At 41.7% G+C, this 24,354-nt stretch overlaps 1 protein-coding gene across 2 annotated transcripts in view; it reads left to right on the top strand.

Annotated features, from left to right (window-relative positions):
• PLPP1 (phospholipid phosphatase 1) overlaps positions 1 to 24,354 on the top strand; it is a 133,955-nt gene that overhangs the window by 52,257 nt on the left and 57,344 nt on the right. For both annotated transcript variants that reach the window (XM_074952557.1, XM_074952558.1), the window contains exon 3: positions 3,100 to 3,380. In XM_074952557.1, coding sequence (XP_074808658.1) covers positions 3,100 to 3,380 — 281 coding nt within the window. The remainder of the gene's footprint in view (positions 1 to 3,099; positions 3,381 to 24,354) is intronic.

The raw sequence follows: 24,354 nt of genomic DNA, 5'->3' as shown, positions 1-24,354 counted from the left end.
AGGGCCCTGCTCTGATTTCTCTTTACACTGATGTAGCCCCATTAACTTTAGTGGGGTTCTAGTTCTCAGCAGGATGAGATCAGAATCTCAGCCAGTGTCCACAATAAGATAACCTTTACTTGCTTTCACAAATAGTCACTTTTTGAAAGCCACTGCCACCAGCTGTTCAAGAACTGCTCATTGTAATTTAAATCTTCCCCCCCCCCCATGCAACTTGTTGGCTGTGTGAGGAGAAACTTTTCACTAAGAGCTTTCAAAACCCTGGACTAAACTCTGCTCTGTTTTGCTGGTGTAAATCGAAGTAACTCCTTTGATTTTTAATGTCTTTTAGTGGCACAGGGAACAGAATTTGAGCTGCCAGCACAAAGCAAAATGAGTACAGCTTTCATTAAATACAACCTTCATCTTTAATATTTAAGTCTTCAGTGTGTGTGTGTGTGTGTGTGTGTGTGTTATCCTAACTTAAATAAAAGGGGATTTTAAACCTATAACTGGAGTGCCTTTGTGTGTTTGTATGTAATAACACCCTGTACTTCGCTCCCTCTTCCCCATGGGCCCTCTGTGCCCCATGCTCACATACTTTCACACAAAGGCCCCCAGTCAGTCACCATCCTTCCAGATAAAGATGGGATCTCTGAGGGTCTGATCCAGCACCAATTTGAGTCCATGGAAAGGTTCCCAACTGACTTCAGTGGGCATTTGGATCAGGCCCCTAAACAGCACTACTGGGCCTTTCTTTACCGGTTCCCAGAATCAGTCAAATTCTCAAGTACATGTCTGACTTCTAGCATAGAAGTAGTTCCATTTCTGAAGTTAGACGCTTGCTTAAGTACATTGCTGAAGTGGGGCCTGTTCAGGGAAATGCTGCGTAGCATTTCCAGCCCAGGACAATCAGACAGCAAGACACAAAGTCTGGGAACTGCAATAATGCTTTACTTGTATTATAGCAATTTGAAATACATTTTCTTTTAAAGGGTGATACATTACTATTGTAGTAGTAATTGGCTTCTGAAATATTGGGGCTACAATTCACAGATGGTAAAATGTGAGGGAAGAGTCTGTTTTTGAAGGTTTTTTTGTTCTTGTATTGCCACGTTTAGGTCTGTAATCGAGTAACCAGAGAGATTGAAGTGTTCTCCAACTGGTTTTTGAATGTTATAATTCTTGACATCTGATTTGTGTCAGTTTTATTCTTTTACGTAGAGACTGTCCCTCTGCCATGTCCAGGCGGAGAACACTTCAATCTCCCTGGTCACTCAATTACAGACCTAAAAGTGGCAATACTACAACAAAAAAAATCTTCAAAACCAGACTCCAACAAGAAACTGCTGAATTGGAATTAATTTGCAAACTGGCAAAATTTAATGGCAAAATTAATTTGCCATTAAATTAGGCTTGAATAAAGACTGGAAGTAGATGGGTCATTACACAAAGTAAAAGTATTTCCCCATGCAAATTTTTCCCCTACTGTTACTCTCACCTTCTTGTCAACTGTTGGAAATGGGCCATCCTGATTATCACTACAAAAGGTGTTTTTTTTTTCTCCTGCTGATAAAGCTCACCTTAACTGATCACTCTTGTTATAGTGAGTATGGCAACACCCATTTTTTCCATGGGGGGTGTGTGTGTGTGTGTGTGTAATCTTCCTACTTTATTTTCCACTGCATGCATCCGATGAAGTGGGTTTTAGCCCACGAAAGCTTATGCTCAGATAAATTTAGTCTGTAAGGTGCCACAGGTGGTACTCGTTCTTTTTACTGATACAGACTAACACGGCTACCACTCAGAAACCTGTCAAAAGTTTTGTCGTTCAGGTTCCAGTGTTGGCAAAGCCTAACTTACATCTTGCTCTGATGCTGAGTGTAAAAATTGTCAGTCTTGTACACATGGTTGATCATCCATTGCCTTACATCTTGTAGCTACTTACATCTGTACAAAGTGGGTATAAATCAGAGTGGCAGCATTTTACAGTTATTTTGCACAGGTCTAAACAACTAGACAAAGTGCAAAGCAGTAGAGAATCAAGCCCTGCTTTTCTTAATCCTTAAAAGTGTGTTTTAAGAAATAGAACAATACTGTGTTTTGTTAATTAGCATCATTCAAACTATTTTCAGTCATTTTCTAAACAGCTTTTCCATATGCATGGAAGGAAAAAACTTCCCATTATGTTAGTCGCGTTAGTGGGATGAGTCTTTTTGTTCATGGGATTTTTTTCAGTAGGTTGACGATTGAAATCCAACATTTCTGCTTCTTTCTCCCCAGTAACTGCGTAGATAGTGACATTGGATTAAATAGTTTTATATTTATAACAATCACTTTTTACCAATTTCCCACAAGAGACTGAAGTGGAGAAAACACTGAAAACCTCTTGGCTTTATGAACACACAAGAGAATAATCTTTGTTCTATGACTACGATGCCAAAAATAGAAAAAATTCAGAAGCATGAAGCATTCTCCTCAATTATTGTTATTAAAACTTAGCTTCCTAGAGGAAGCCTGTCTTTAACGATTCTGTTTAACTGAGGAATAGGAGGTTCCCATTTTACATAATTGGCCTTTAGTACCCCTGGCACAAGTATTCAGATTCAGCCTTTTCAATTAAGTTTGTGACGTCTGAAAACCGTGCTTCTGGCACAGCTGATAATTTCCATTCAGAAGAAGGCTAGGAATGAACAGACAGTTTTTACTTAAAATTAAATGTCTCTGGGGAAGTGGCTACTCATCAAGTTGAGTATGAAGTAGTGTGGGAAAGGTGGGGTTTTTTGTTTTTCTCTGAGAAAAGACTCCAGTTTCCAGTTTTTCTATGAAAACCATCTCCATTACAACTGAATATATAAGGCAGAGAATGAGAACAAACTATCCTGTTTACCTGAAAGCTGTTTAAAATTATGTTGGCTCAGCCTTTGGAATTTATACTTCTGAGTGATTCCCAGAAAATCTTTCTTTGCTTCCTGCAGCTTAACAATTGTACAAGGTTTAAAACACGAAATTACACAAATGTTGATGTAGTTGAGACTTATGACAACTGTTGATGATTTTTTCTCTAAGGAGACATAGGTGTGTTTCTCTATTTAACTTGTCTTTATCTCTGTTTTTCAGATAATCGTAGGAGAAGCCCTGTCTGTCTATTATAACCATTTGCACTCGAATTCGTTTGTCGGAAATAACTACATAGCCACTATTTACAAAGCCATTGGGACCTTCATTTTTGGTGCGGCAGCTAGCCAATCCCTGACGGACATTGCCAAGTACTCCATAGGTAGACTGCGTCCCCACTTCCTGGCTATATGCCAACCGGATTGGGCACGAGTTAACTGCAGTTTAGGTTACATTGAAAACTTCCCATGTCAAGGAGACAAAGTAAAAGTTAATGAGGGAAGGTGAGTAACCTACTGTACTTTGGTCTTGATGTTTTCTTGTATTGTAAATCCCTGGAGACAATGAAGGTTTGATGGGTTGATTTCTCCTATTACATGCTCCATGAGTCCATTGGAATGGATTTAGTGATCTAATAGACATACAGTGAACCTCCAAGGCACATGCTCAGGCACTAGACTATCTTCCTTTTATCTCTCCTCCTCTTCCCCTAAACCCAGGGGTGAAAGTAAGGGGGTACGGGCCGGTACGACGTACTGGTAAAAGGTAGCCGCTAGGACCAGCCCGTACCGCTGACTTTAAAGTGCTGACGCAGCAGCGCTTTAACATCGCTGCCCCTTTTGCGCCCCTGCCGGGTCCCTACCAGCAGGGTTGCCAACGGGGGTCCCAAAAGGGGCAGTGACAACCCAGCTGGGAGGCGCAAAAAGGGCAGCGATGTTAAAAAGCTGCCGCGGTAGCACGTTAATATCGCTGCCCCTCCCCGGCCGCTGACGGGGGCAGGGAGGGAGGGGAAAAGAAATAGCTGCCCCAGGGTCACGATTTAAAAGGGCCCGGGGCTCTGGCCACCTCTGCCGCTACCGCAGGCCCTTTTAAATCTCCACTGGAGCCACGGGTGGCGTGGGATGCTGGAGCCCCACCCCTTCCGCCTGAGGCCTCGCTCCTTTCGGGGGGGGCCAGAGCGGTCCTGTACTGGTAAAATCTGCATTTTACTTTCACCCCTCCCTAAACCCATACATTTATTCTTTATAAGCTATAGGAATAGGACTTCAGTTTGCACACAAACTTCTGTCTTCATTGTGTTTCCTTCATCAATTTTGGGTGACCAGAAATGTGCACCAGCCCTTTAAATTGGCAGTTTTGGGGCAGTCAAATAAGATCCGTTTGGAAAGGAAACCACTGTATATTCTTCCTGAGTGAATAACTAAGTCTGAAAGCTGCCTTCCCAAGCTTTTTGGGGAGGTGGACTTTGAGAAAGGGAGAGAAATTTATTCATATTTAAAATAGAAGAATAAGTTAATCAAAAACAGATGTATCTGTATAAAATATGCAACAGTCAAGAGGATAATGGACAAAATGCACAACACTATCAAGCCCAAATAACTCTTTTTAACAAACATTTAATATCCAGTGAAATTAAGAGGTGAAAAGAGAAACAAATTAATAGAAACAGATGTGCTGTGGCATGCTTCAAAAGTGACCCGTATTTGTTCCCCCTCCTCCCAGTGTCCTGTAATCTGACATCTGTCTGAGGAATGTCCTCAAAAATAGCAAATAATGTTAAGTGTTGAAATTTTAGACTTAGTTTGAAGTATTTTTCAGAATAAACAATCCTGGTATTAAAATGGCTCAGACTCCCAGCAAGTCCTTCTTGTTCTATGTACTTGGAATGATTGCAGTTAGGGAACTTTACCAACTGGCTTCTCTTTTTTTTTTTTTTTTTTTTTTTTTAAAAACAACAAAAAACCCCCAAAAACCTGGAAACTTTTTTTTAATAGGGGAGAATTTCTTCACAGATTGAAGAATTTCTACATCTCTTTAGTTCCATCATTCCACTTCTGCATTAGCCAGCTTTCCCAAAATCTCAGTCCCCTTCAGAGCTCTTATAATACCCATATGGTCCCCTTACAACTGGGGAGAAGTGTAGTGACTTGAATACATTTGGGACCATGTTCTGCCCTTTGACACATGCACCACATCCATTAAAGTCCCTGGAAGCTGTATGTACATTAGATAATAGTACTTGATCCCTGACTTGGAAAATTGTTTTTGTTTATAATTTTTGTTTGTAATAGTATGAACAGCACTTCATTAAATACATACTCCATAGATAAACCACAGCTTACTCTGCTGAGTGAGTTGTAGAGTAGATGACTTTTTTGCTTTATATTCAGGGCTGGTTTCTTTCTGATTGATTATATTGTGGCCAAAGACCATCTTTGTTCAGTTTGCTTGAGCTCATTCGGGCCATAATTCTTGGACAAGCTTATCTCCTGTGAGTAGCTTTGTTTAGTCTGAATACCCATTCTTAAATGATCACCCCAATATCTCTTTCCAGAAAGGTCGGTCGGTCTGTCTGCGTCCTCCATGACTGCCTACTTCAGGCAGGGAAAAGGCATCAAAATCCCATTTTCATGAAAATCTTTGTCTTTGAAACTCTTTATAAGGCTTTGGCTTCTTTTCTAGGAACACTGACTAGACACCTTTTCCAAAGAACTCTGACTTACAGTAGAAGAAGCTTAAACAGCAGGAATAATTTAAAAGGAATTGCCTTTTTCTTTAATTTTCTGCCCAAGGCTACTTTTTGCATGTGTGTGTATTTGTGCTTAACTTTGTGATAAAGGTCAATAAAACGGAGGAATAGAAGTGTCTTGAGGTTAAATGGGAGCAGAAGCAAGATTTTGGCAGTATGGTATCTTGTCCGCTTTGCTTTAGTTAAATACGAAACCAAAAAATTGCAACAGCCAAAAACTAAGTCTTAAGTTCATATCAAGCAAGGGAAGGGAAGTCATATGTATGTAATGTGTAGGCTCTGCAAGCTCACATTTCTCTAGACCAGTTTTCTCCTTCGTATGACCTTCCTCAACTTGAACTATTTGTGTCTATAGTTGTAACATTTGACCATTGTTGCTCAAAATAAGATTTGTTACACGGGACACTTACTTTTGATATTCTACATCTACACAGAAAAATAGATGGGTTGTATTTGAAACTTAGACTTAGAACTCTGGTGTCTTTCCAAGCAGAATGGGGTGGGGGGGAAGCTGCACGGACTCTGCCTATTGAAGGAGAATGTACTAAGGGTTTGGTTGCATTCAGCACAGACCAGGGTCTAAATGCAGCTTTGGTATAACTCCCTTGACTACTTCAGTGGGATTTGCTCAGACAGTGACTGAACTGGCCTCTCCTTTGAGAAATTGCACAAATTGTCAGTCATGCACCTAGGCATAGGCATTTGTGAGGGCCAATAACCTAAAAATCAGATCCTAACAAGTCATTAAAGCATTTGTCTATGCTACAGCAGCTCAGCTATGTGTGGGCTGCATGTGTGCCACTAACACCATAGTGAAGATGCTTCCATCCATGTGGTTAATCCACCTCTCGAGCAGTGGTAGCTAGATTGACAGAAGAATTCTTCTGCCATCGACCTACTCATGTCTACACAAGTGTAGACCAGGCCTAAGACTTGAGCAGGCAGACTGCAGTTACAAAATCCTGACTTGCACCCACATAGAATCATAGAATATCAGGGTTGGAAGGGACCTCAGGAGGTCATCTAGTCCAACCCCTGCTCAAAGCAGGACCAATCCCCAACTAAATCATCCCAGCCAGGGCTTTGTCAAGCCTGACCTTAAAAATATCTAAGGAAGGAGATTCCACCACCTCCCTAGGTAACGCATTCCAGGGCTTCACCACCCTCCTAGTGAGAGAGTTTTTTCTAATATCCAACCTAAACCACCCCCACTGCAACTTGAGACCATTACTCCTTGTTCTGTCATCAGCTATCACTGAGAACAGTCTAGATCCATCCCCTTTGGAACCCCCTTTCAGGTAGTTGAAAGCAGCTATCAAATCCCCCCTCATTCTTCTCTTCCGCAGACTAAACAATCCCAGTTCCCTCAGCCTCTCCTCATAAGTCATGTGTTCCAGTCCCCTAATCATTTTTGTTGCCCTCCGCTGGACTCTTTCCAATTTTTCCACATCCTTCTTGTAGTGTGGGGCCCAAAACTGGACACAGTACTCCAGATGAGGCCTCACCAATGTCGAATAGAGGGGAACGATCACGTCTCTTGATCTGCTGGCAGTGCCCCTACATATACATCCCAAAATGCCATTGGCCTTCTTGGTGATTAGACACACAAACATAGCCATTCAAATTAACAGTGGAAATTTGCTACTGTATGATCTAGCTAAGTGAGTGACTGAAATATCAAGTCTTGAGGCTGTCTGTGCTTGTGAAGTTTGTGGTTGTGGTGTGGGTGGAACCTGAAAGCCTTGGTGTGTGCAAAGGCCAGATACTTCAGACAGCTGAACTGAAAAATCTGTTTTCTTATGGAGCCCGAAATATTCTCCAGCTATAAAATACACCTGACGTATATATTTAGTGAGACACTCATTCTAAGCATTTTCCATTTCAAAGTATTCATAACTAGCTTGTTGAAAGATAATGGAAAATAGAGAAGACTAAAAGTTTTAATAGTGTTATCCATTCAGTATTCCAAGTACTAAGTCTTAGTGACTGTCATAAACATACATAATATCAGAATCCAGTATATTTCTTTTGGACCTCTGGCTGTTTGAGGACATTAGATGTAGTATGTGGATGCACCTATTGCATCTGCCTTGGTACCTCATGCTATTGATCTAACAATGCTCATTAAGTGGAGTTTTAAAGACAGCATAGCTTTAGGAAGTTTTCCATAACTGCCATTATTTTATTCTATTTTTCAGTCTTTTTTGCCATATTTTATTAGGCATAAGGGCCCAGTGGGGTTAGAAGTATTGTAAAATGTATAATTTCTCTTTGGGGGGAGAAGGGGAGAGAATAATCTCTGTAGACAAAAACCCATTTATCAAATAGTCTGAATGTCCTTTCACTGACTTTGGATTGTGCCTTTCCAGGACTGAAAAAAGATGTAACTGCATGTTGAAATCTTGTCCATACTTACAGGTCTCTAGAGTTAAGTTTAAAAGTCTTTAAAACCACATGGAGTCCCACATCTCCCTTTGGCTTAAACATCTGTTTGTTCTAAAACTCTATTTGAATGCAAACCTTTCCAGGAAGCTAATGCAGTATACAAGTCTAATAATACAGACCTATCCAATGGAGTCTTTATTTACAAAGCATGTGTGTATTTTTAGCATATTTAAAACAGTATTGTTTCTCTTGCATAGAAAACTGAGTTCTGTAGCTCTTCTACTTTAAAAAAAAAAAAAAGTAATCGTAGCTTTTTTTAGTTTTTTTACAGTTCTGACATTCAATAAATAGAACTAATAAAACCAAAAGTTGTACTTCGTCCCCTTCTAGTTACAAAAACTTAAAAAAAAAAAAAAGCGTTTTTGACTGAAGCGTCTAATGTGCAAACTTTTCACAACATACACAAATTATACGTATTGTGTGTATGCACACCATTGTATTCATGCTTGTATGTGTCTAGATACTGTACTGACATAAGAATAAGGAAATAAGAGTGGAAGCTCTTCTTTGGACTGTAATTTTCTTAGCCACTATTTTTGGCATAAAATGTTGGTTTCACTAGAGTGAAAAAGGCATAATGGAGTCATCATTTATAGCTTACATTCTGCTTTGTGCAGCCTCAAAATCAGCAGCAAAATTCCCATTGAACTCCAGTTGGGTCAGGATTTTATCCATGGTGTCTTGCCAGGTTCTGCTCAGCCCTGTATTGGATTCCCAGCTACTATTTCTTTTCCATATTTCATAGATTTAATGGTCTCAATCTTCAAGAATACATAAGGCCTTGTTCTCTGCTTTGGTTAAGGAGCACCCTGATGGGAGGGGTACGAGGTTGCTGTAAATCTCACATTTGTGCTCCTCCCTCCCCCTCCTGATCTTGGGGCTGCCAGGTGCACTGCTGGTCCTTAGGTGCACGTTAGAGGCAGTAGTGTAAATTGGACTGCTTTAAATGCAGATGAAGTCCTGGTCAGGGAATCAGTTGTGTGTGGGCTGGGATTGCCCCCTGGCCTCCTATTGATACTGGCAGAAAAGTGAGGGTTATCATAGGAACCTCTCTGCCACCAAAAAGACCCTCTTAGCCAGCAGAAGTACTCGTAGGGCTGGATTCTACTTGGAGTGTGGGCACCCTGCACCTGTGAATCTGCCACAAGGCTGTTATAGGACTGTGCGAATTTCATACTGCCTGCCTGTTTCTAAATGCATCCTGTCAAAGCTAGTGGGCCTAAAATAATGTAACTTTGTTATAAAGGACCCTCCTTGCCCCTCCTGCTGAGGAAGCAGTGCAAAGAGATAACATAAGGAAAAATAAATACTGGTTTAGAAACTTGGCCAATGCAAATATAAAAAGGTGAAAAGGATCTGGAGGACATGGTAACAAATGAGCAACTGCTGATCTTTTCCAAAAACATGTAAAGGTGGAGAGAATTGACTGGCAGGGCATATTGCAGTAGAGGAGAGTGTGCTGCTGCTCGACAAGACATGACTAAGATTATTAAAAGGTGGGTGAGGATCAGTACTCAGGTGACCACTAAGACACAGCTCAAGGAGTTCTTGAATGTAGCTTAATCCTATCCCATATAGTCCTCAAAAAATTAAGTGGCAGCCTAGTCAGTCCATCCATTTTATAGCAGGGATCCTTATATTGTATGATTTGGAGGACAGGGATTTTGCCAAAAAAATCCTCCTGTTACTGTTGAATTATGCTCCAGAATCTAAACTGTCATTTAAAAAAAATACATCCTTTCTAGCCTTTATGGTATCTGAGGGAATATTCAAACAAACTGAACATAAACCCATGCAGCGATGTTGTCTGGAATCTGCAGCCAACCTAAAACGATCGCTCTGGGAGGTGTGAGCCAGTCTATTCAGCTTTGTAAGGTGTTTTTAGCTCCTAAAATCAAAGATGACAACTTAATGTCAACATGCAGCCATTCCACTCCTAATGACTTGAGCAGAAATATCTGTCTAATATGCTTACCCCAAAATGGCTTCAGATGCAGGGTAGCTTACCGAAAGATCCAGCTGCCAAAATCTCCAGCCTCCTCCTGACAACTTCTTCAGTGCATTTGTGCTGTCAGTGCTAATACGAAATAGGACACTGGAAAGCTGGAGGCTGAGGGTCTTTGCATATGTTTACCAACAGTTGGTGAGATTTTCAAAAGTGCTTAAAAGAGTTAGGAGCACAAGACCCATTGTTCTCTTCCCCCCCCTCCCCCTGACCAATGGAACTTGTGTTCTTAATTACCTTAGGTGCTTATGAAAATATCCACCCTGCACGCTTGATATGACTTCTACCCTTTTGACTCACTGCATTCCTTTGTTTGCAGGAACTTACTTCAGAACCCTCTTCAGACAGATTTTTGATATTTCAGAAAGCTACATGCAAAAGACTCTGGTAAAGCTGTATGAGGATGAAGGGCAGTGTAGGAAAGGTACATCATAGTCCTGCCGTGACTGTAGGGGACCAGACTAGATGACTCTCAAGGTCCTTCCAGTCCTGATTTTTTTTATTAATAAATGGTGACTTTACAGTGTACTTGATGATAAAAGCCAACTCTTAATCAGTTTGAAATATTACTGGGGATGGGGGGTGTGTGTGTGTGTGTGTGTGTGTGTTTTTTTTTTTTTAAACTGAATTGTTGTAGAAATGAAGAACTGGAAGGAACCTTGAGAAGTTGTATAGTCAGTCTCCTTTTCCTTCCCTTCGCTCCCCCCTTCCTGCCCCTTGACACTGAGGCAGGACCAGGGATACCTAAATCATCTCTGACCGGTGTTTTGTCTAACCAGTTCTTAATCTCTCATGATGTGGGTTGCACAACCTCCCTTGGTAACTTATTCCACAGCTAACTATCATTATAGTTAGCTGTATCTCCTCCAACCCCCAAATATCTAACCTAAATCTGTTACTGAAGATTAAGTCCATTGCATCTTGTCCTACCTTCAGTGGACATGGAGAACAAATGATCACTGTCCACTTTATAACAGCCCTTTACTCAGTCATCTTTTCTCAAGGCTAAATATGCCCATTTTTTTTAACCTTTCCTCATAGGTTAGGTTTTTTATCTTTAATAATTTTTGGTGCTCTCCTCTGGATTTTCTACAGCTTGTCCGCATCTTTCTTTAGGGTGGTACCCAAAACTCTGTGATCTCACCAGTGATGAGTAGAGAGGCCCAATTACCTCCTGTGTCTTACATATGACACTGCTGTTATTACATCCCAGAATATTAGCCTTTTCCCAGCTGTACCACATTGTTGGCTCATGTTCAATTTGTGATCTACTGCAACACCCAGATCCTTTTCTGTAATACTAGTGCCTAGTCAGTTATTGCCCATTTTGTGTTTGTTTAAAAATTTTTTTCCTTCCCAAGTGTAGTTTTTGTAGCCATTTTAATTTTTAAAAAAGCCCTGTTGCTACTTGAACTTTCTCATCTCAATACTTACTAAAAAACTATATATAAAAATGTGCAACTAATTTTAAACCAACTTCATTTTAGTAAAAGAGAGGAAACTAGATACCTCTGAGTAAAATAAGGAAAAGCTTCGAAGCAAACTACAGTCATTTTCCTAAAGATAGAAAAGCCACCTTTTTGTAAACTAATCTAGAGAGAGAGAATTTGTCTTTTGGGTGGTGGTTCTGTGTATAAAAATATTATAATTGTAGTTTGCTTGATATAGAGACTCTTTGTTTGTTTTTAAGATGTTTTGCTTACTTTTGACTATCCTAGTTAAAGATAAATCATTAGAACTGAAAGAAACCCTCAGTTAAGGGGTGAATTCAGCTTGTGACAAACACTGGTCCTTTTTAACAAACACTGTGTCTACATGGATGAGCACGGATGGAGGCAGATTGATGCTTGGTAATGGATCATAGATTTTTGCAATGGGATGGGATGAGTATGCAAAGAAGCAATATTATGCAAATTGACTGCATCTCTGTTGGGGGAATCTATTGCAGGATACCACATTTCATGTACAGAGGTAACCTTTTAAGATCCTATTTGCAGATTGTCAGTCTTTATTCATAAACACTAAAGCTAATCCAATCAAATGGTGCGGTTTTAGTGTTAATACTTGGTTCTTACAGAGCACTTTTCTTCGGTAGATCTCGGAGGGCTTTCTATAAATGGTTAGCATCACTGTCTCTGTTTTACAGATGGGAAAACTGAGGCACAGAGAGGTGAATGACTTGTCCAAAGTCTCAATGTGTTGCTTTTCAGGTAGGCAAGAGTAGCTGTTGCAATATGTGGTAGGGACCAGACGGTATTCACCTAGGAGTTCTGAAAGAACTTAAATATGAATTTGCAGAACTACTAACTGTGTGGTGTGCAACTTATGCCTTAAAGCAGCCTCTGCACTAGATGACTGGAGGATAGGTAATATGCAGGGCCCTACCAGATTCATGACTGTGGAAAAACACATCATGGACCGTAAAATCTGGTCTTTGTGTGTTTTTACCCAATATTATACCAATTTCACAGGGGAGACCAGAGATTTTTTTTTTAAATTTGGGATCCTGACCCAAAATGGAGTTGCAGGGGAGTTGCAAGGTTATTTTAGGGGGGATTGTGGTATTGCCACCCTTATTTCTGTGCTGCTGCCTTCAGAGCTGAGCGGCCAGAGAGTGGCAGCTGCTGACTGAGGGCTCAGCTCTGCAGGCAGCAGCACAAAAGTAAAGGTGGCAGTACAATACCGTACCATACCAGGCCATCCTTACTTCTGCACTGCTGCTGGCGGCAGCTCTGCCTTCGGAGCTGGGCTGCTGGTCAGCAACCGCTGCTCTTCAGCTGCACAGCTCTGAAGGCAGTGCTGCTGCCTGGTGCAATGCAGAAGTAAGGGTAGTATTACCACAACCCCCCTCCCCCCCATCACAATAACCTTGTGGACCCCCCCAACCCCCAGTTCCTTTTTGGGTCAGGATCTCTACAATTACAACACTGTGAAATTCCAGATTTAATTAGCTGAAATCATGAAATTTATGATTTTAAAAATCCTATGACCGTGAAATTGACCAGAATGGACTGTGAATTTGCTAGGGCCCTAGTAATATAACGCCAATTTTAAAAAAGGCTCCAGAGGTGATCCTGGCAACTACAGGCTTGTGAGCCTAACTTCAGTACCAGGCAAATTGGTTGTAACTATAGTAAAGAACAGAATTGTCAAACACATAGTTGAACATGATCTGTTAGGGAAGAGTCAACATCCCTTTGGTGAGGCATAATTTCCATTTACAAGGCCTCTTACCAAAGGCTCTTAATGTGAGTAAGCAGTCACGGGATTACAGGGATGTTCTTCTCTTGGATCAGTAACTGGTTAAAAGATAGGAAATGGAGGGTAGGAATAAATGGTCTGCTTTTCAGAGTGGAGCGAGGTAGATAGTGGGATCCCCCAAGGATCTGTACTAGGACCTGTGCTGTTCAGCATGTTCATAAATGATTTGGAAAAGGGGGTAACCAGTGAAGTGGCAAAGTTTGAGTTTTGTATCATCTGAAAGATAGTTAAATCCAAAGCTGACTATGAAGAGTTACAAAGGGATCTCACAAAACTGGGTGATGGAGCAACTAAATGGCAGATGAAATTCAATGATTGATAAGCGCCAAGTAATACATGCTGGGAAAACTATGCTAACTATACATTCAAAATGATGGGGTCTAAATAGCTGTTATCACTCAAGAAAGAAATCTTGGAGTCATCGTGGATAGTTCTTTGAAAACACTGGCTCAATGTGCAGCGGCAGTCAAAAAAGCTAACAATGTTGGGAACCATTAGGAAGAGAATCGCTAATAAGACAGAAAATATCATAATGATATTTTGATTTAGATAATAGCATAGAGAGTACATTTGTAAAGTTTGTGGATGATACCAAGCTGGAAGGGGTTGCAAGTGCTTTGGAGAACAAGATTAAAATTCAAAATGTTCAGACCATTTCTCCAGTTTGTCCAGAAGTAAAGAAGATGAAATTCAGTAAGGACAAATGCAAAGTACTCCACTTAGGAAGGAACAGTCAGTTGCACATCTAAAAAATAGGAAATGACTGCCTAGGAAGGAGTACCATGGGATCTGGGTGTCATAGTGAATCACAAGCTAAATGTGAGTCAATAGTGTAACACTGTTGCAGAATGAGCAAACATCCTTCTGAGATGTATTAGCTGGAGTATTGTACGTAGGACAAGAGAAGTAATTCTTCTGCTCTGCGCTGATTAAGCCTCAACTGGAGTATTGTGTCCAGTTCTGGGCTCCATATTTCAGGAAAGATGTGGACAAATTAGAGGAAGTCTGGAGAACAGCTACAAAAATGATTAAATATTTAGAAAACATGAGCTATGAGGGAAGATTGGAAAAAATTGAGCTTGTTAGTCTAGAGAAGAGAAGACTGAGAGGAGACGTAACAGTTTTAAAGTACATAAAAGGTGGTTACAAGGAGGAGGGTGAAAAATTTGTTCTCTTTAACCTCTGAGGATAGGACAAGAAGCAATGGGCTTAAATTGGGGGCGGGGGGGGGGCGGTTTTAGGTTGGACATTAGGAAAAACTTCCTAACTGCCTAACCTGCTCTTAAAAACCTCCAAGGATGGAGATTCCACAACCGTCCTAGGCAGTTTATTCCAGTGCTTAACTAGCCTGACAATCACCTGTCAGGGATGGTCTAGATCAGTGGCTCTCAAACTATGGGAGGAGGCGCAGGAATGTGTCAAGGGAGGTATGAGTTGTGTGCCTGTGTTTTTATTTTATGTATGTATTTGTGTTTGTATGTGTTTTTGGTGGCTGGGGTTTTTTTTGGTTTTTTTTTTTTTTTTTTTTAGTTTTTATAGAGCTCTGGCTGCTAGGGGCTCGTGCAGAAGGGTAAGCAGCAGGATACGGACCCTGGACTTCAGGAAAGCAGACTTCGACTCCCTCAGGGAACGGATGGGTAGGATCCCCTGGGGGACTATCATGAAGGGGAAGGGAGTCCAGGAGAGCTGGCTGTATTTCAAGGAATCCCTGTTGAGGTTACAGGGACAAACCATCCCGATGAGTCGAAAGAATAGTAAACATGGCAAGCGACCAGCTTGGCTTAACGGTGAAATCCTAGCGGATCTTAAACATAAAAAAGAAGCTTACAAGAAGTGGAAGGTTGGACATATGACCAGGGAAGAGTATAAAAATATTGCTCGGGCATGTAGGAATGAAATCAGGAGGGCCAAATCGCACCTGGAGCTGCAGCTAGCAAGAGATGTCAAGAGTAACAAGAAGGGTTTCTTCAGGTATGTTGGCAACAAGAAGAAAGCCAAGGAAAGTGTGGGCCCCTTACTGAATGAGGGAGGCAACCTAGTGACAGAGGATGTGGAAAAAGCTAATGTGCTCAATGCTTTTTTTGCCTCTGTTTTCACTAACAAGGTCAGCTCCCAGACTGCTGCGCTGGGCATCACAGAATGGGGAAGAGATGGCCAGCCCTCTGTGGAGATAGAGGTGGTTAGGGACTATTTAGAAAAGCTGGACGTGCACAAGTCCATGGGGCCGGACGAGTTACATCCGAGAGTGCTGAAGGAATTGGCGGCTGTGATTGCAGAGCCCTTGGCCATTATCTTTGAAAACTCGTGGCGAACGGGGGAAGTCCCGGATGACTGGAAAAAGGCTAATGTAGTGCCAATCTTTAAAAAAGGGAAGAAGGAGGATCCTGGGAACTACAGGCCAGTCAGCCTCACCTCAGTCCCTGGAAAAATCATGGAGCAGGTCCTCAAAGAATCAATCCTGAAGCACTTACATGAGAGGAAAGTGATCAGGAACAGTCAGCATGGATTCACCAAGGGAAGGTCATGCCTGACTAATCTAATCGCCTTTTATGATGAGATTACTGGTTCTGTGGATGAAGGGAAAGCAGTGGATGTATTGTTTCTTGACTTTAGCAAAGCTTTTGACACGGTCTCCCACAGTATTCTTGTCAGCAAGTTAAAGAAGTATGGGCTGGATGAATGCACTATAAGGTGGGTAGAAAGCTGGCTAGATTGTCGGGCTCAACGGGTAGTGATAAATGGCTCCATGTCTAGTTGGCAGCCGGTGTCAAGTGGAGTGCCCCAGGGGTCGGTCCTGGGGCCGGTTTTGTTCAATATCTTCATAAATGATCTGGAGGATGGTGTGGATTGCACTCTCAGCAAATTTGCAGATGATACTAAACTGGGAGGAGTGGTAGATACGCTGGAGGGGAGGGATAGGATACAGAAGGACCTAGACAAATTGGAGGATTGGGCCAAAAGAAATCTGATGAGGTTCAATAAGGATAAGTGCAGGGTCCTGCACTTAGGATGGAAGAATCCAATGCACCGCTACAGACTAGGGACCGAATGGCTAGGCAGCAGTTCTGCGGAAAAGGACCTAGGGGTGACAGTGGACGAGAAGCTGGATATGAGTCAACAGTGTGCCCTTGTTGCCAAGAAGGCCAATGGCATTTTGGGATGTATAAGTAGGGGCATAGCCAGCAGATCGAGGGATGTGATCGTTCCCCTCTATTCGACACTGGTGAGGTCTCATCTGGAGTACTGTGTCCAGTTTTGGGCCCCACACTACAAGAAGGATGTGGATAAATTGGAGAGAGTCCAGCGAAGGGCAACAAAAATGATTAGGGGTCTAGAGCACATGACTTATGAGGAGAGGCTGAGGGAGCTGGGATTGTTTAGTCTGCAGAAGAGAAGAATGAGGGGGGATTTGATAGCTGCTTTCAACTACCTGAAAGGGGGTTCCAAAGAGGATGGCTCTAGACTGTTCTCAATGGTAGCAGATGACAGAACGAGGAGTAATGGTCTCAAGTTGCAATGGGGGAGGTTTAGATTGGATATTAGGAAAAACTTTTTCACTAAGAGGGTGGTGAAACACTGGAATGCGTTACCTAGGGAGGTGGTAGAATCTCCTTCCTTAGAGGTTTTTAAGGTCAGGCTTGACAAAGCCCTGGCTGGGATGATTTAACTGGGAATTGGTCCTGCTTCGAGCAGGGGGTTGGACTAGATGACCTTCTGGGGTCCCTTCCAACCCTGATATTCTATGATTCTATGATTCTATGATTCTAAGGGCCGTGTGCACCCGGGAGGCTGGGATAAAGGAGACAGCCACAGCCTTGCTGCCCTGGGGCTGGCAGCTGGAGCCCTGCCACTGGGCTCCCCCACAAAAAATTCCTCACTGGGAGGCAGTGGGGCTCTGGCTGTCAGCCCAAGGTGGCAGCAGCACTGCAGAAGTAATGGTGGCAATGGGGCGCAAGTCTGCAGTGAAAAGTGATGATAAATATCACTTTTCACATTGCCACCCTTACTTTTGTGCTGCTGCTGTCACTGAACTGCCTTCAGAGTTGGGTGGCCAGCCAGCAGCCACTGCTCTCCCTTCTGTCTTCTGAGTTGGGTGGCAGCATATGTACTTGTGAGGGGTGGGGGCATAAATGACTATGGACACAAAAAGGGGGCGATCAAGTAAGTTTGAAAACCACTGGTCTGGATAATACTTAGTCCTGCCTTGAGTGCAGGGGACTGGACTAGAAGACTGAAAATATCCACCAGTCAAAAATGCAGCACCAGTCAAAGCTAATGTTGGGAATCATTAGGAAAGGGATAGATAAGACAAAAACGTCATTGCCTCTTTAGAAATCCATGGTACGGCCACATCTTGAGTATTGTGTACCAATCTGGTCACCCCATTTCAAAAAAGATATATTGGAAGTGGAAAAAGTACAGAGAAGAACAAAAATGATTAGCGGTATGGAACAGCTTCCGTATGAGGAGAGATTAATAAGACTGGGACTAGTCAGCTTAGAAAAGAGACTACTAAGGGGGAGTATCTGAGAGGTCTATAAAATCATGAATAGTGCTAAGAAAGTGAATAGGGAAGTGTTATTTAGCCCTTCACATAACACACGAACCAGGAGTCACCAAACGAAATTAATAAGCAGCATGTTTAAAACTAACAAAAGGAAGTACTTCTTCCGACAACACACAGTCAAGCTGTAGAACTCGTTGGCAGGGGATGTTGTGAAGGCCAAAAGTATAACTGGGTTCAGAAAGTAATTAGGTAAGTTCATGCAGGATATCAGTGGCTCTTAGTGACAATGGTCAGGAATGCAACCACATGCCCTGGGTGTCCTTAAAGCTCCTGATGCTAAAAGCTGGGACTGGATAATGGAATGAATCACTTGAAATAGCCTTGTACTGTTCATTCCCTTGGAAACATCTGATGGCTGTTGGAAGACAGGGTACTGGGCTAGTATAGCCTTTCTGTGTTCTGATGATGATGACCAAATAGTGGGGAGTGGAGAGAGACTGACAGTCCCTGCTCCTCTCAGCCTCCTTGGCACTGTCTCTGCCCTTTTCCATGGGGGGGTGAGGGGGGGTGGTCCACTTCCAAGTCTGGTCGTCTTTGCTTCTACCTTCCTTTGTCTGAGGACATCTCCTCCCTGGTCCTCTGCCTTGCCTACCTCCACTTGGCCCTTCTAAGAGTTGGTTCAGTACCTTTTCCAAGCTATGTAAGAATTACCTGGAGGGTTGTGACATCCCCAGTGCACATAATTCCCCATTTCTTACCATTCACTCCTAACACCCACCTGCTGTCCCTTCACACAGTCACTGTCCACTCCATCTGCCCCCCACCAGTCCATTGTACCTTTTGCCACCCTGACCCTCACTGGGTTGTCCACACACTGTTCTTCTTACTTAACGTCTTCCTCATATCCGAGAGAATAAGTGGGCCAAGGCTTACCAGCAGGAGCTATGAGAGTGGGAGTCTTTTTATTCCTCTTTTCCCTGGGCCCAGTGGAGGGAGAGTTGCTAGAATTTCTTATAAAACCTTCCATCTGTGTGTACTCTGCTGTACTAACTGGTTAAATGTGCCTTTGAATATATTTTCTTTTCACTAACTTGAGAGTTCATTTATAATTTTAGTAATAAAATAACATGAAACATAACACAATTGAAAGAGTTCATATTTTTCATATATATAGCTTGTATTCAAAACATAATGGGATTGTATAGCTAAGATCAGGATCTGAGCTTGTATTCAAAACACAACGGGGATTGTATAACAGATCAGAATCTGACCCTGAATCTAAATCATTGTGCATATTTCATTGATCTAGACTGGATTTTTGAGGCTATTTTTATTTATTTATTTATTTTTTAAAAAGGCAAAAAAAACCCACCCCAACTATGGATAAGCACCTCTACATAATGCCCATTTATATGAAAAAAACAAACTCTGCCTGGAGTGAGTACTGCCTGAGCTGTGTATCATAGTTACAACATGGCAATAGCGTTCCTTTGACCCACCCTGTTAGCAAATGTTGGTGCCCTCTGAGGAGATGGTAATTGATTCCTGCTGATTCACTTTGTGCGTTGTTCTTTTCTTCTGTACGTAAGGCTGGGTAGGGATAGGCAGAGAGAATTGGAACCAGGCAGAGAGGCTTCACCCGGGGAACCCCAGGAACTGGTTAAGTGATATTTTGTATTTTTGTTGTTGGTAACTCAAGCAAACCCCAGGAGAGGTGTAAATTTGGATTAAATACAGAGTTTGTAGATTCATTTCAGAGCAGGCTAAGAATTCCAACTGCTTAGTCTATTGTTTTGTTTTATTTCCCAAAAAACAAAAGCCCTCTTCCAGAAGGTAGAGCAGCTTAAAGTGCATCTAGGTTTGTTGGAGAAATTTTTATTTCCATCTGAAAAGAGCATTAGAGTAGAAGTTAAAACTACACTGTAACTCTATAGCATGTGCTATATGCAGGTTATAATATTTTTAGAATTTAATATAGGACTTGTGCTGCCAATTTTATGTTATGTATTATAAACTTGGCATTGCAAACATTGCATTAAAATTTTTTTGTTTAAAGGTCAGGTATACTGAGACTGCCATTATTAAATGTACTGTTACCATTTCTAGGAATTGCAAGTGTTTGTTCTATAAAAATGCACAGTATTGTTACTTGATCTGTCCTGAATAGACTCACTTTGAATTTAAAGGAACAGTAACTTAAATCAAACTTTTCTCTGAATGCTTAGTGCAGGTGATTCCTATGATACTACAATTAAAAATTACAGGAATTCTTAAAATTTTACTTCTCACTTAATCCAGGTCACTGTTGCCTGTTACGGTTGCACAGTCAGTTTGCTCTTCTGTTTTTGTGGCCCTTTCCCATACTGAGGAGGAGGTGAAGCTTTTTTTGTTTTTTTGTTTTTTTTTTTGTTAATCACACAAAGGCAAATGTGATTGTGAAACCACAAAAATTGGGGACTTAGTGGCAGGAGTACCTGGAATTGCTTTTAATAAGCTCTTTCATATTGCTTGGATTTCCAGTTGTCTCCCTAATGTGAATTGTAATTGGGGCATCATCTCATTGTGTCCAACTCCCTTCCTTTAGCACATTGGTTGTGAATTGAGTCTTCATCTACCAGGTCATGCAGCCCATGATCGTAAATAATTTTGGGGACAAGAACTTTATATATATATAATTTTTTTTTTTCCCCCTCAAGATTATCTAGGAGTTGGTTGTCTTTTTCCCAATCCCATAAACGATGGTGCTGGCACACTTCATTTTACTATAGTTGACTCTGCTCTTCTGTTCCAAATCTTCAAGGAAAATGTTAGCGTTTATTATCTGCACTGTTGAAACAGCTGGACCGTCTGACTAGTGCTAGTGACTTTTTACACACATCTCCTCAATATTTTTCCTGGCCATTCGTTGCAGGCAAATCTCAAATGTATTCAAACTCCCATGATCCTTCCTCTTTGGTGAAATTGCACTGAATCCTTCCTTTGACTTTTAGCTACTGTATTGATTTGATACTTTCTTTGTGCCGTGTATCATAAACAGGGTGTGTATGGGGTCTTGACAAGTGTCTAATGAACGTGCCTAAGAACAGTTTAAATGCTCTTGTCTTGTGATCAGATTGGGTCTTAATATGAAGCTAGGCAGTGTGGATGGAGACAGGCCATACTAGACTAATCCATACTCTAGCTTGTTGTCTAGGTAGACACTAGGGCCCAAATCCTCAGGGGCGTTTAGGTGCTTAGCTCCCATTGATTTCTGTGGGAGTTAACTGCCTAAATATCTTTTTGAGCACCTGGGCCAAAGATCCTCAGCTGTGGAGAGCGCAGCACAGGAGTGGTGGTAGTCAGGTTGGTCCCCTGGTGCAACCTAGAGCATCCCAGAGGCTACTCTTTGGCCAGATCTAAATTAAAAAGTTAAGTCGACCTAGCAGCGTCGCTCAGGGGTGGAAAAATCCATACCCCTGAGTTACATAGTTATGATGGCCTAACACCTGGTAGAGACTGCCTTAAGTCCAGGGAATAATTCTTCCATTGACCTAGCTACTGCATCTCAGAGAAAGGGATTAACTACTACGATGGGAGAACCCCTCCTGTTGCTGTAGTAAGTGTCTACATCGAAGTGCTACGGTGGTTCAGTTGCAGCACTAACACTGTGCTGTTGTCGCAGTTTCAGTGTAGGCATAGTGTAACTTAAGCTATCTGTCAATGGCTCCAAGAGCCTATACAGCCATAAGGTATCAGGTGGGTATGGGGAAGTCCTGGTCACATTCTTACCCCTAGCTATGCCCATATCTTGGCAGCAGAGAGAGCTGGCGGTGTGTAGAAGCTACTACATAGTTGTCACAGTTTAGCCAAGCCTATCTTGTAGCTTGATTCAGAATAAGCAGGTGGTGTGGCGTACAGCCCCCACTCTGCATCCCAGGGTCTGGCTGGAGGCCAGAACATGTCTGAATATAGCTAAACATGGTTTCTAGCCACAATAAGAATATAAACTCTGCTTCATGCACATTCCCTATAATACTTGTAAGACCTGTCCTATGAAGACTAAGGAGGGGCAGTGTCTTGGTGTCCGCCTCTGACTTAATTTTCAAGATATAGTTGAGGTAGAAGGTATAAAATCATCATTGGTAACTAGCAGTCAATAGGATAGTTATTTTAACTGAGGTATTGCAAAGGCTGGTTTTACTCTTTGACAGAATAACTGGACATACTTGCTGTGCAAATCAGTGTGACCAAGCAAAATGAACTCTCCGTTAAACTGCCATTAAACTCAAGCTGTCAAAGGTAGTTTCTACATTTTCTCTTTGCTAGGTGTGGGGCTAATAACACTTAGCACTTTTAATCACTGGACTCTCATTAGTTAATCCCCTTAAATCCCCACAAGGTGAGTACTATCATTTTAGAGATGTGGGAGGAACAAAGGCTGAGAGGATAAATGGCTTGTCCAAGGCCTTAGTGGGTGGCTATTCTCAGTGTTGGCATCAAAATGCGGGAGCTCCTGGCCTCGAGTCATGTGCTTGGATCACTACACCATGCTGCTCTGAGGGTATGTAGTCCTGGTAAGCCCAGCCCTTTGTTCTGTAACTCGTTGTTCCTCCCTAATTTCTATTCTTTCATCTGACTGCTATTGTAGTGCCTTTCTTCCTAAAACTGACAAACAGTCTTTTGTGCCACTGGCATTAATCTTGCTCTTTATCTGCCAATCAGTGGAGCAAGAAAGTATTGGGGTCAGCACATCCTCTCCTAGTGTTCAATCTTGTCAATCCCATTATGCGGCTCTCTTTTGCTGGCTATTGGTAGCAGGGATCCTGAAGTCCTAAAAAAAAAAAGTGTTCTGCTCCATAGCAGTCAGACGCCGCTGACATTTTACCAGGCTGGCAACAAGTAATGCTAAATACTTCAAAACAATAGATTACTTTTGGTCCACTTCCTCTGTTCTGTGTAAAAGTTTTAGCATGCAGAAAACTTTTTTTTTTTCTTCTCCTTCCCCCTGCCCTGCTTTGTAATTTCCCATTGACCTCAGCTCTTCAGTGGTTTCTTAGCTGGAAACCTGAAGCCTGGTCTAAACACCATTTTTTGTACTAGTATAACTTTTTGGTTTTGTGTTTGGTTTTTGTTATGGGTGTGATTCGTTTTTATAACAGTATGGTTATATTGTCAAAACCCCTAATATGGATGCAGTTGTATCAATAAAAAGGTGCTATATACGGGTGGAGCTTGTTCCCCTTACTGTGTGTGAATAACTCCCGGTGTAAGCATCTTTATACTGTAGAACTTTGCCCACACTAAGGGGGTTATATTGTTTTAACACTGGTACAGTTTTAACTGTGCCAGTGTTAAAACAATACAACTTCTTGTATGTAGATGAGCCATAAATCTTCATTCTTCCGTGCATGGATGATTTTTCTTTCACATTGACACTTGCACTCCATGGTGCCCTCTGCTGTCCTGAATAGAGAAGAATCAGAGTGGGGTGGGTGGGAAGGGACCTGGGGTAAAAGGAGTTGGTTTTGTGGCATTGCTCCTCATCCCCTATAGTCCATCAGTCTTTTCCTGAAGGGCTTGTGTTCATCCCTATAAATCTGACCAACCTGAGATCTGTACAGGGCTAAGTTAGAATTGCCATATTTTCTCCCTCCTCCTCCCCCCATAACCCCCACGCAATGGAAATTAGCTTATCCAGAGGATGATATCAGCATCAAGATACAAGCCTGGTTCCAGTTTTTGTAAAAACTAATTCAAAAGATTTTCCTGAATGCATTTTAAAAGTGCCTGCTGGAACACTCTCTCTCCTGAATATTTTTTTTAACTTGTGAAAAGTGGCATACAACTAATTCCTCAACTAAAGTGTGGGTGAATAGGGGCAGAGGGAAGAGTAACTTTTTAAAAAATAAGATAAAGGCATAGTATGTGAATAAGCTCAACTAATCAATGAATATTTTTCTCATATTTTAGTATATAAGGAAACATACACATAACAATCAAGCTGTTTTGCATTTAAAATTTGATACAGTACATTAAACTAGCAGATGCAGCTATAGTTTATATATGTGCTTCTGATTATAACTTTTAAACATTTTGTAGAGACACTGTGCTTTTCTTCTCAGGACCTGTATAAACACTAACTCTTGCTATCCCTTTGGGATAGGTAGGTGTTATTTCCAGTGTACAAATGAGTAAAACTTGAGGCACAGACTTCTCTGGGATTCTTCCCCTCCCCCTTTGTTAACACATTGGGTTGGGGCAAAGCTGGGAGTTCAGAATCCAGATGTCTTGGTTTCCATGGAGGATGTAATCATGAAATTCCAAATGTGGCACTTGTGAGGAAGCACTGGGTTTGTGACAAGCCCATCTTTTCAGCAAATGAAACATATTGCCATAGCTAAAATTAAGTTAATTATACATTGAAAGCAGAGCATGGAGGGAAGGGTTGTGAGTTGAAATGCAGATGACCTGCCAATTAGTGCAATAGTTGACACACAAGGTACCTAATGTTTGTTTCAGCCCTTTGTACGA

Source organism: Natator depressus, chromosome 5 (assembly GCF_965152275.1).
Source record: "Natator depressus isolate rNatDep1 chromosome 5, rNatDep2.hap1, whole genome shotgun sequence".
NCBI classification, from domain to species: Eukaryota; Metazoa; Chordata; order Testudines; family Cheloniidae; genus Natator; species Natator depressus.
Note: the sequence above shows the minus strand (reverse complement) of the source record. Positions and strands in the feature narration are given on the sequence as shown.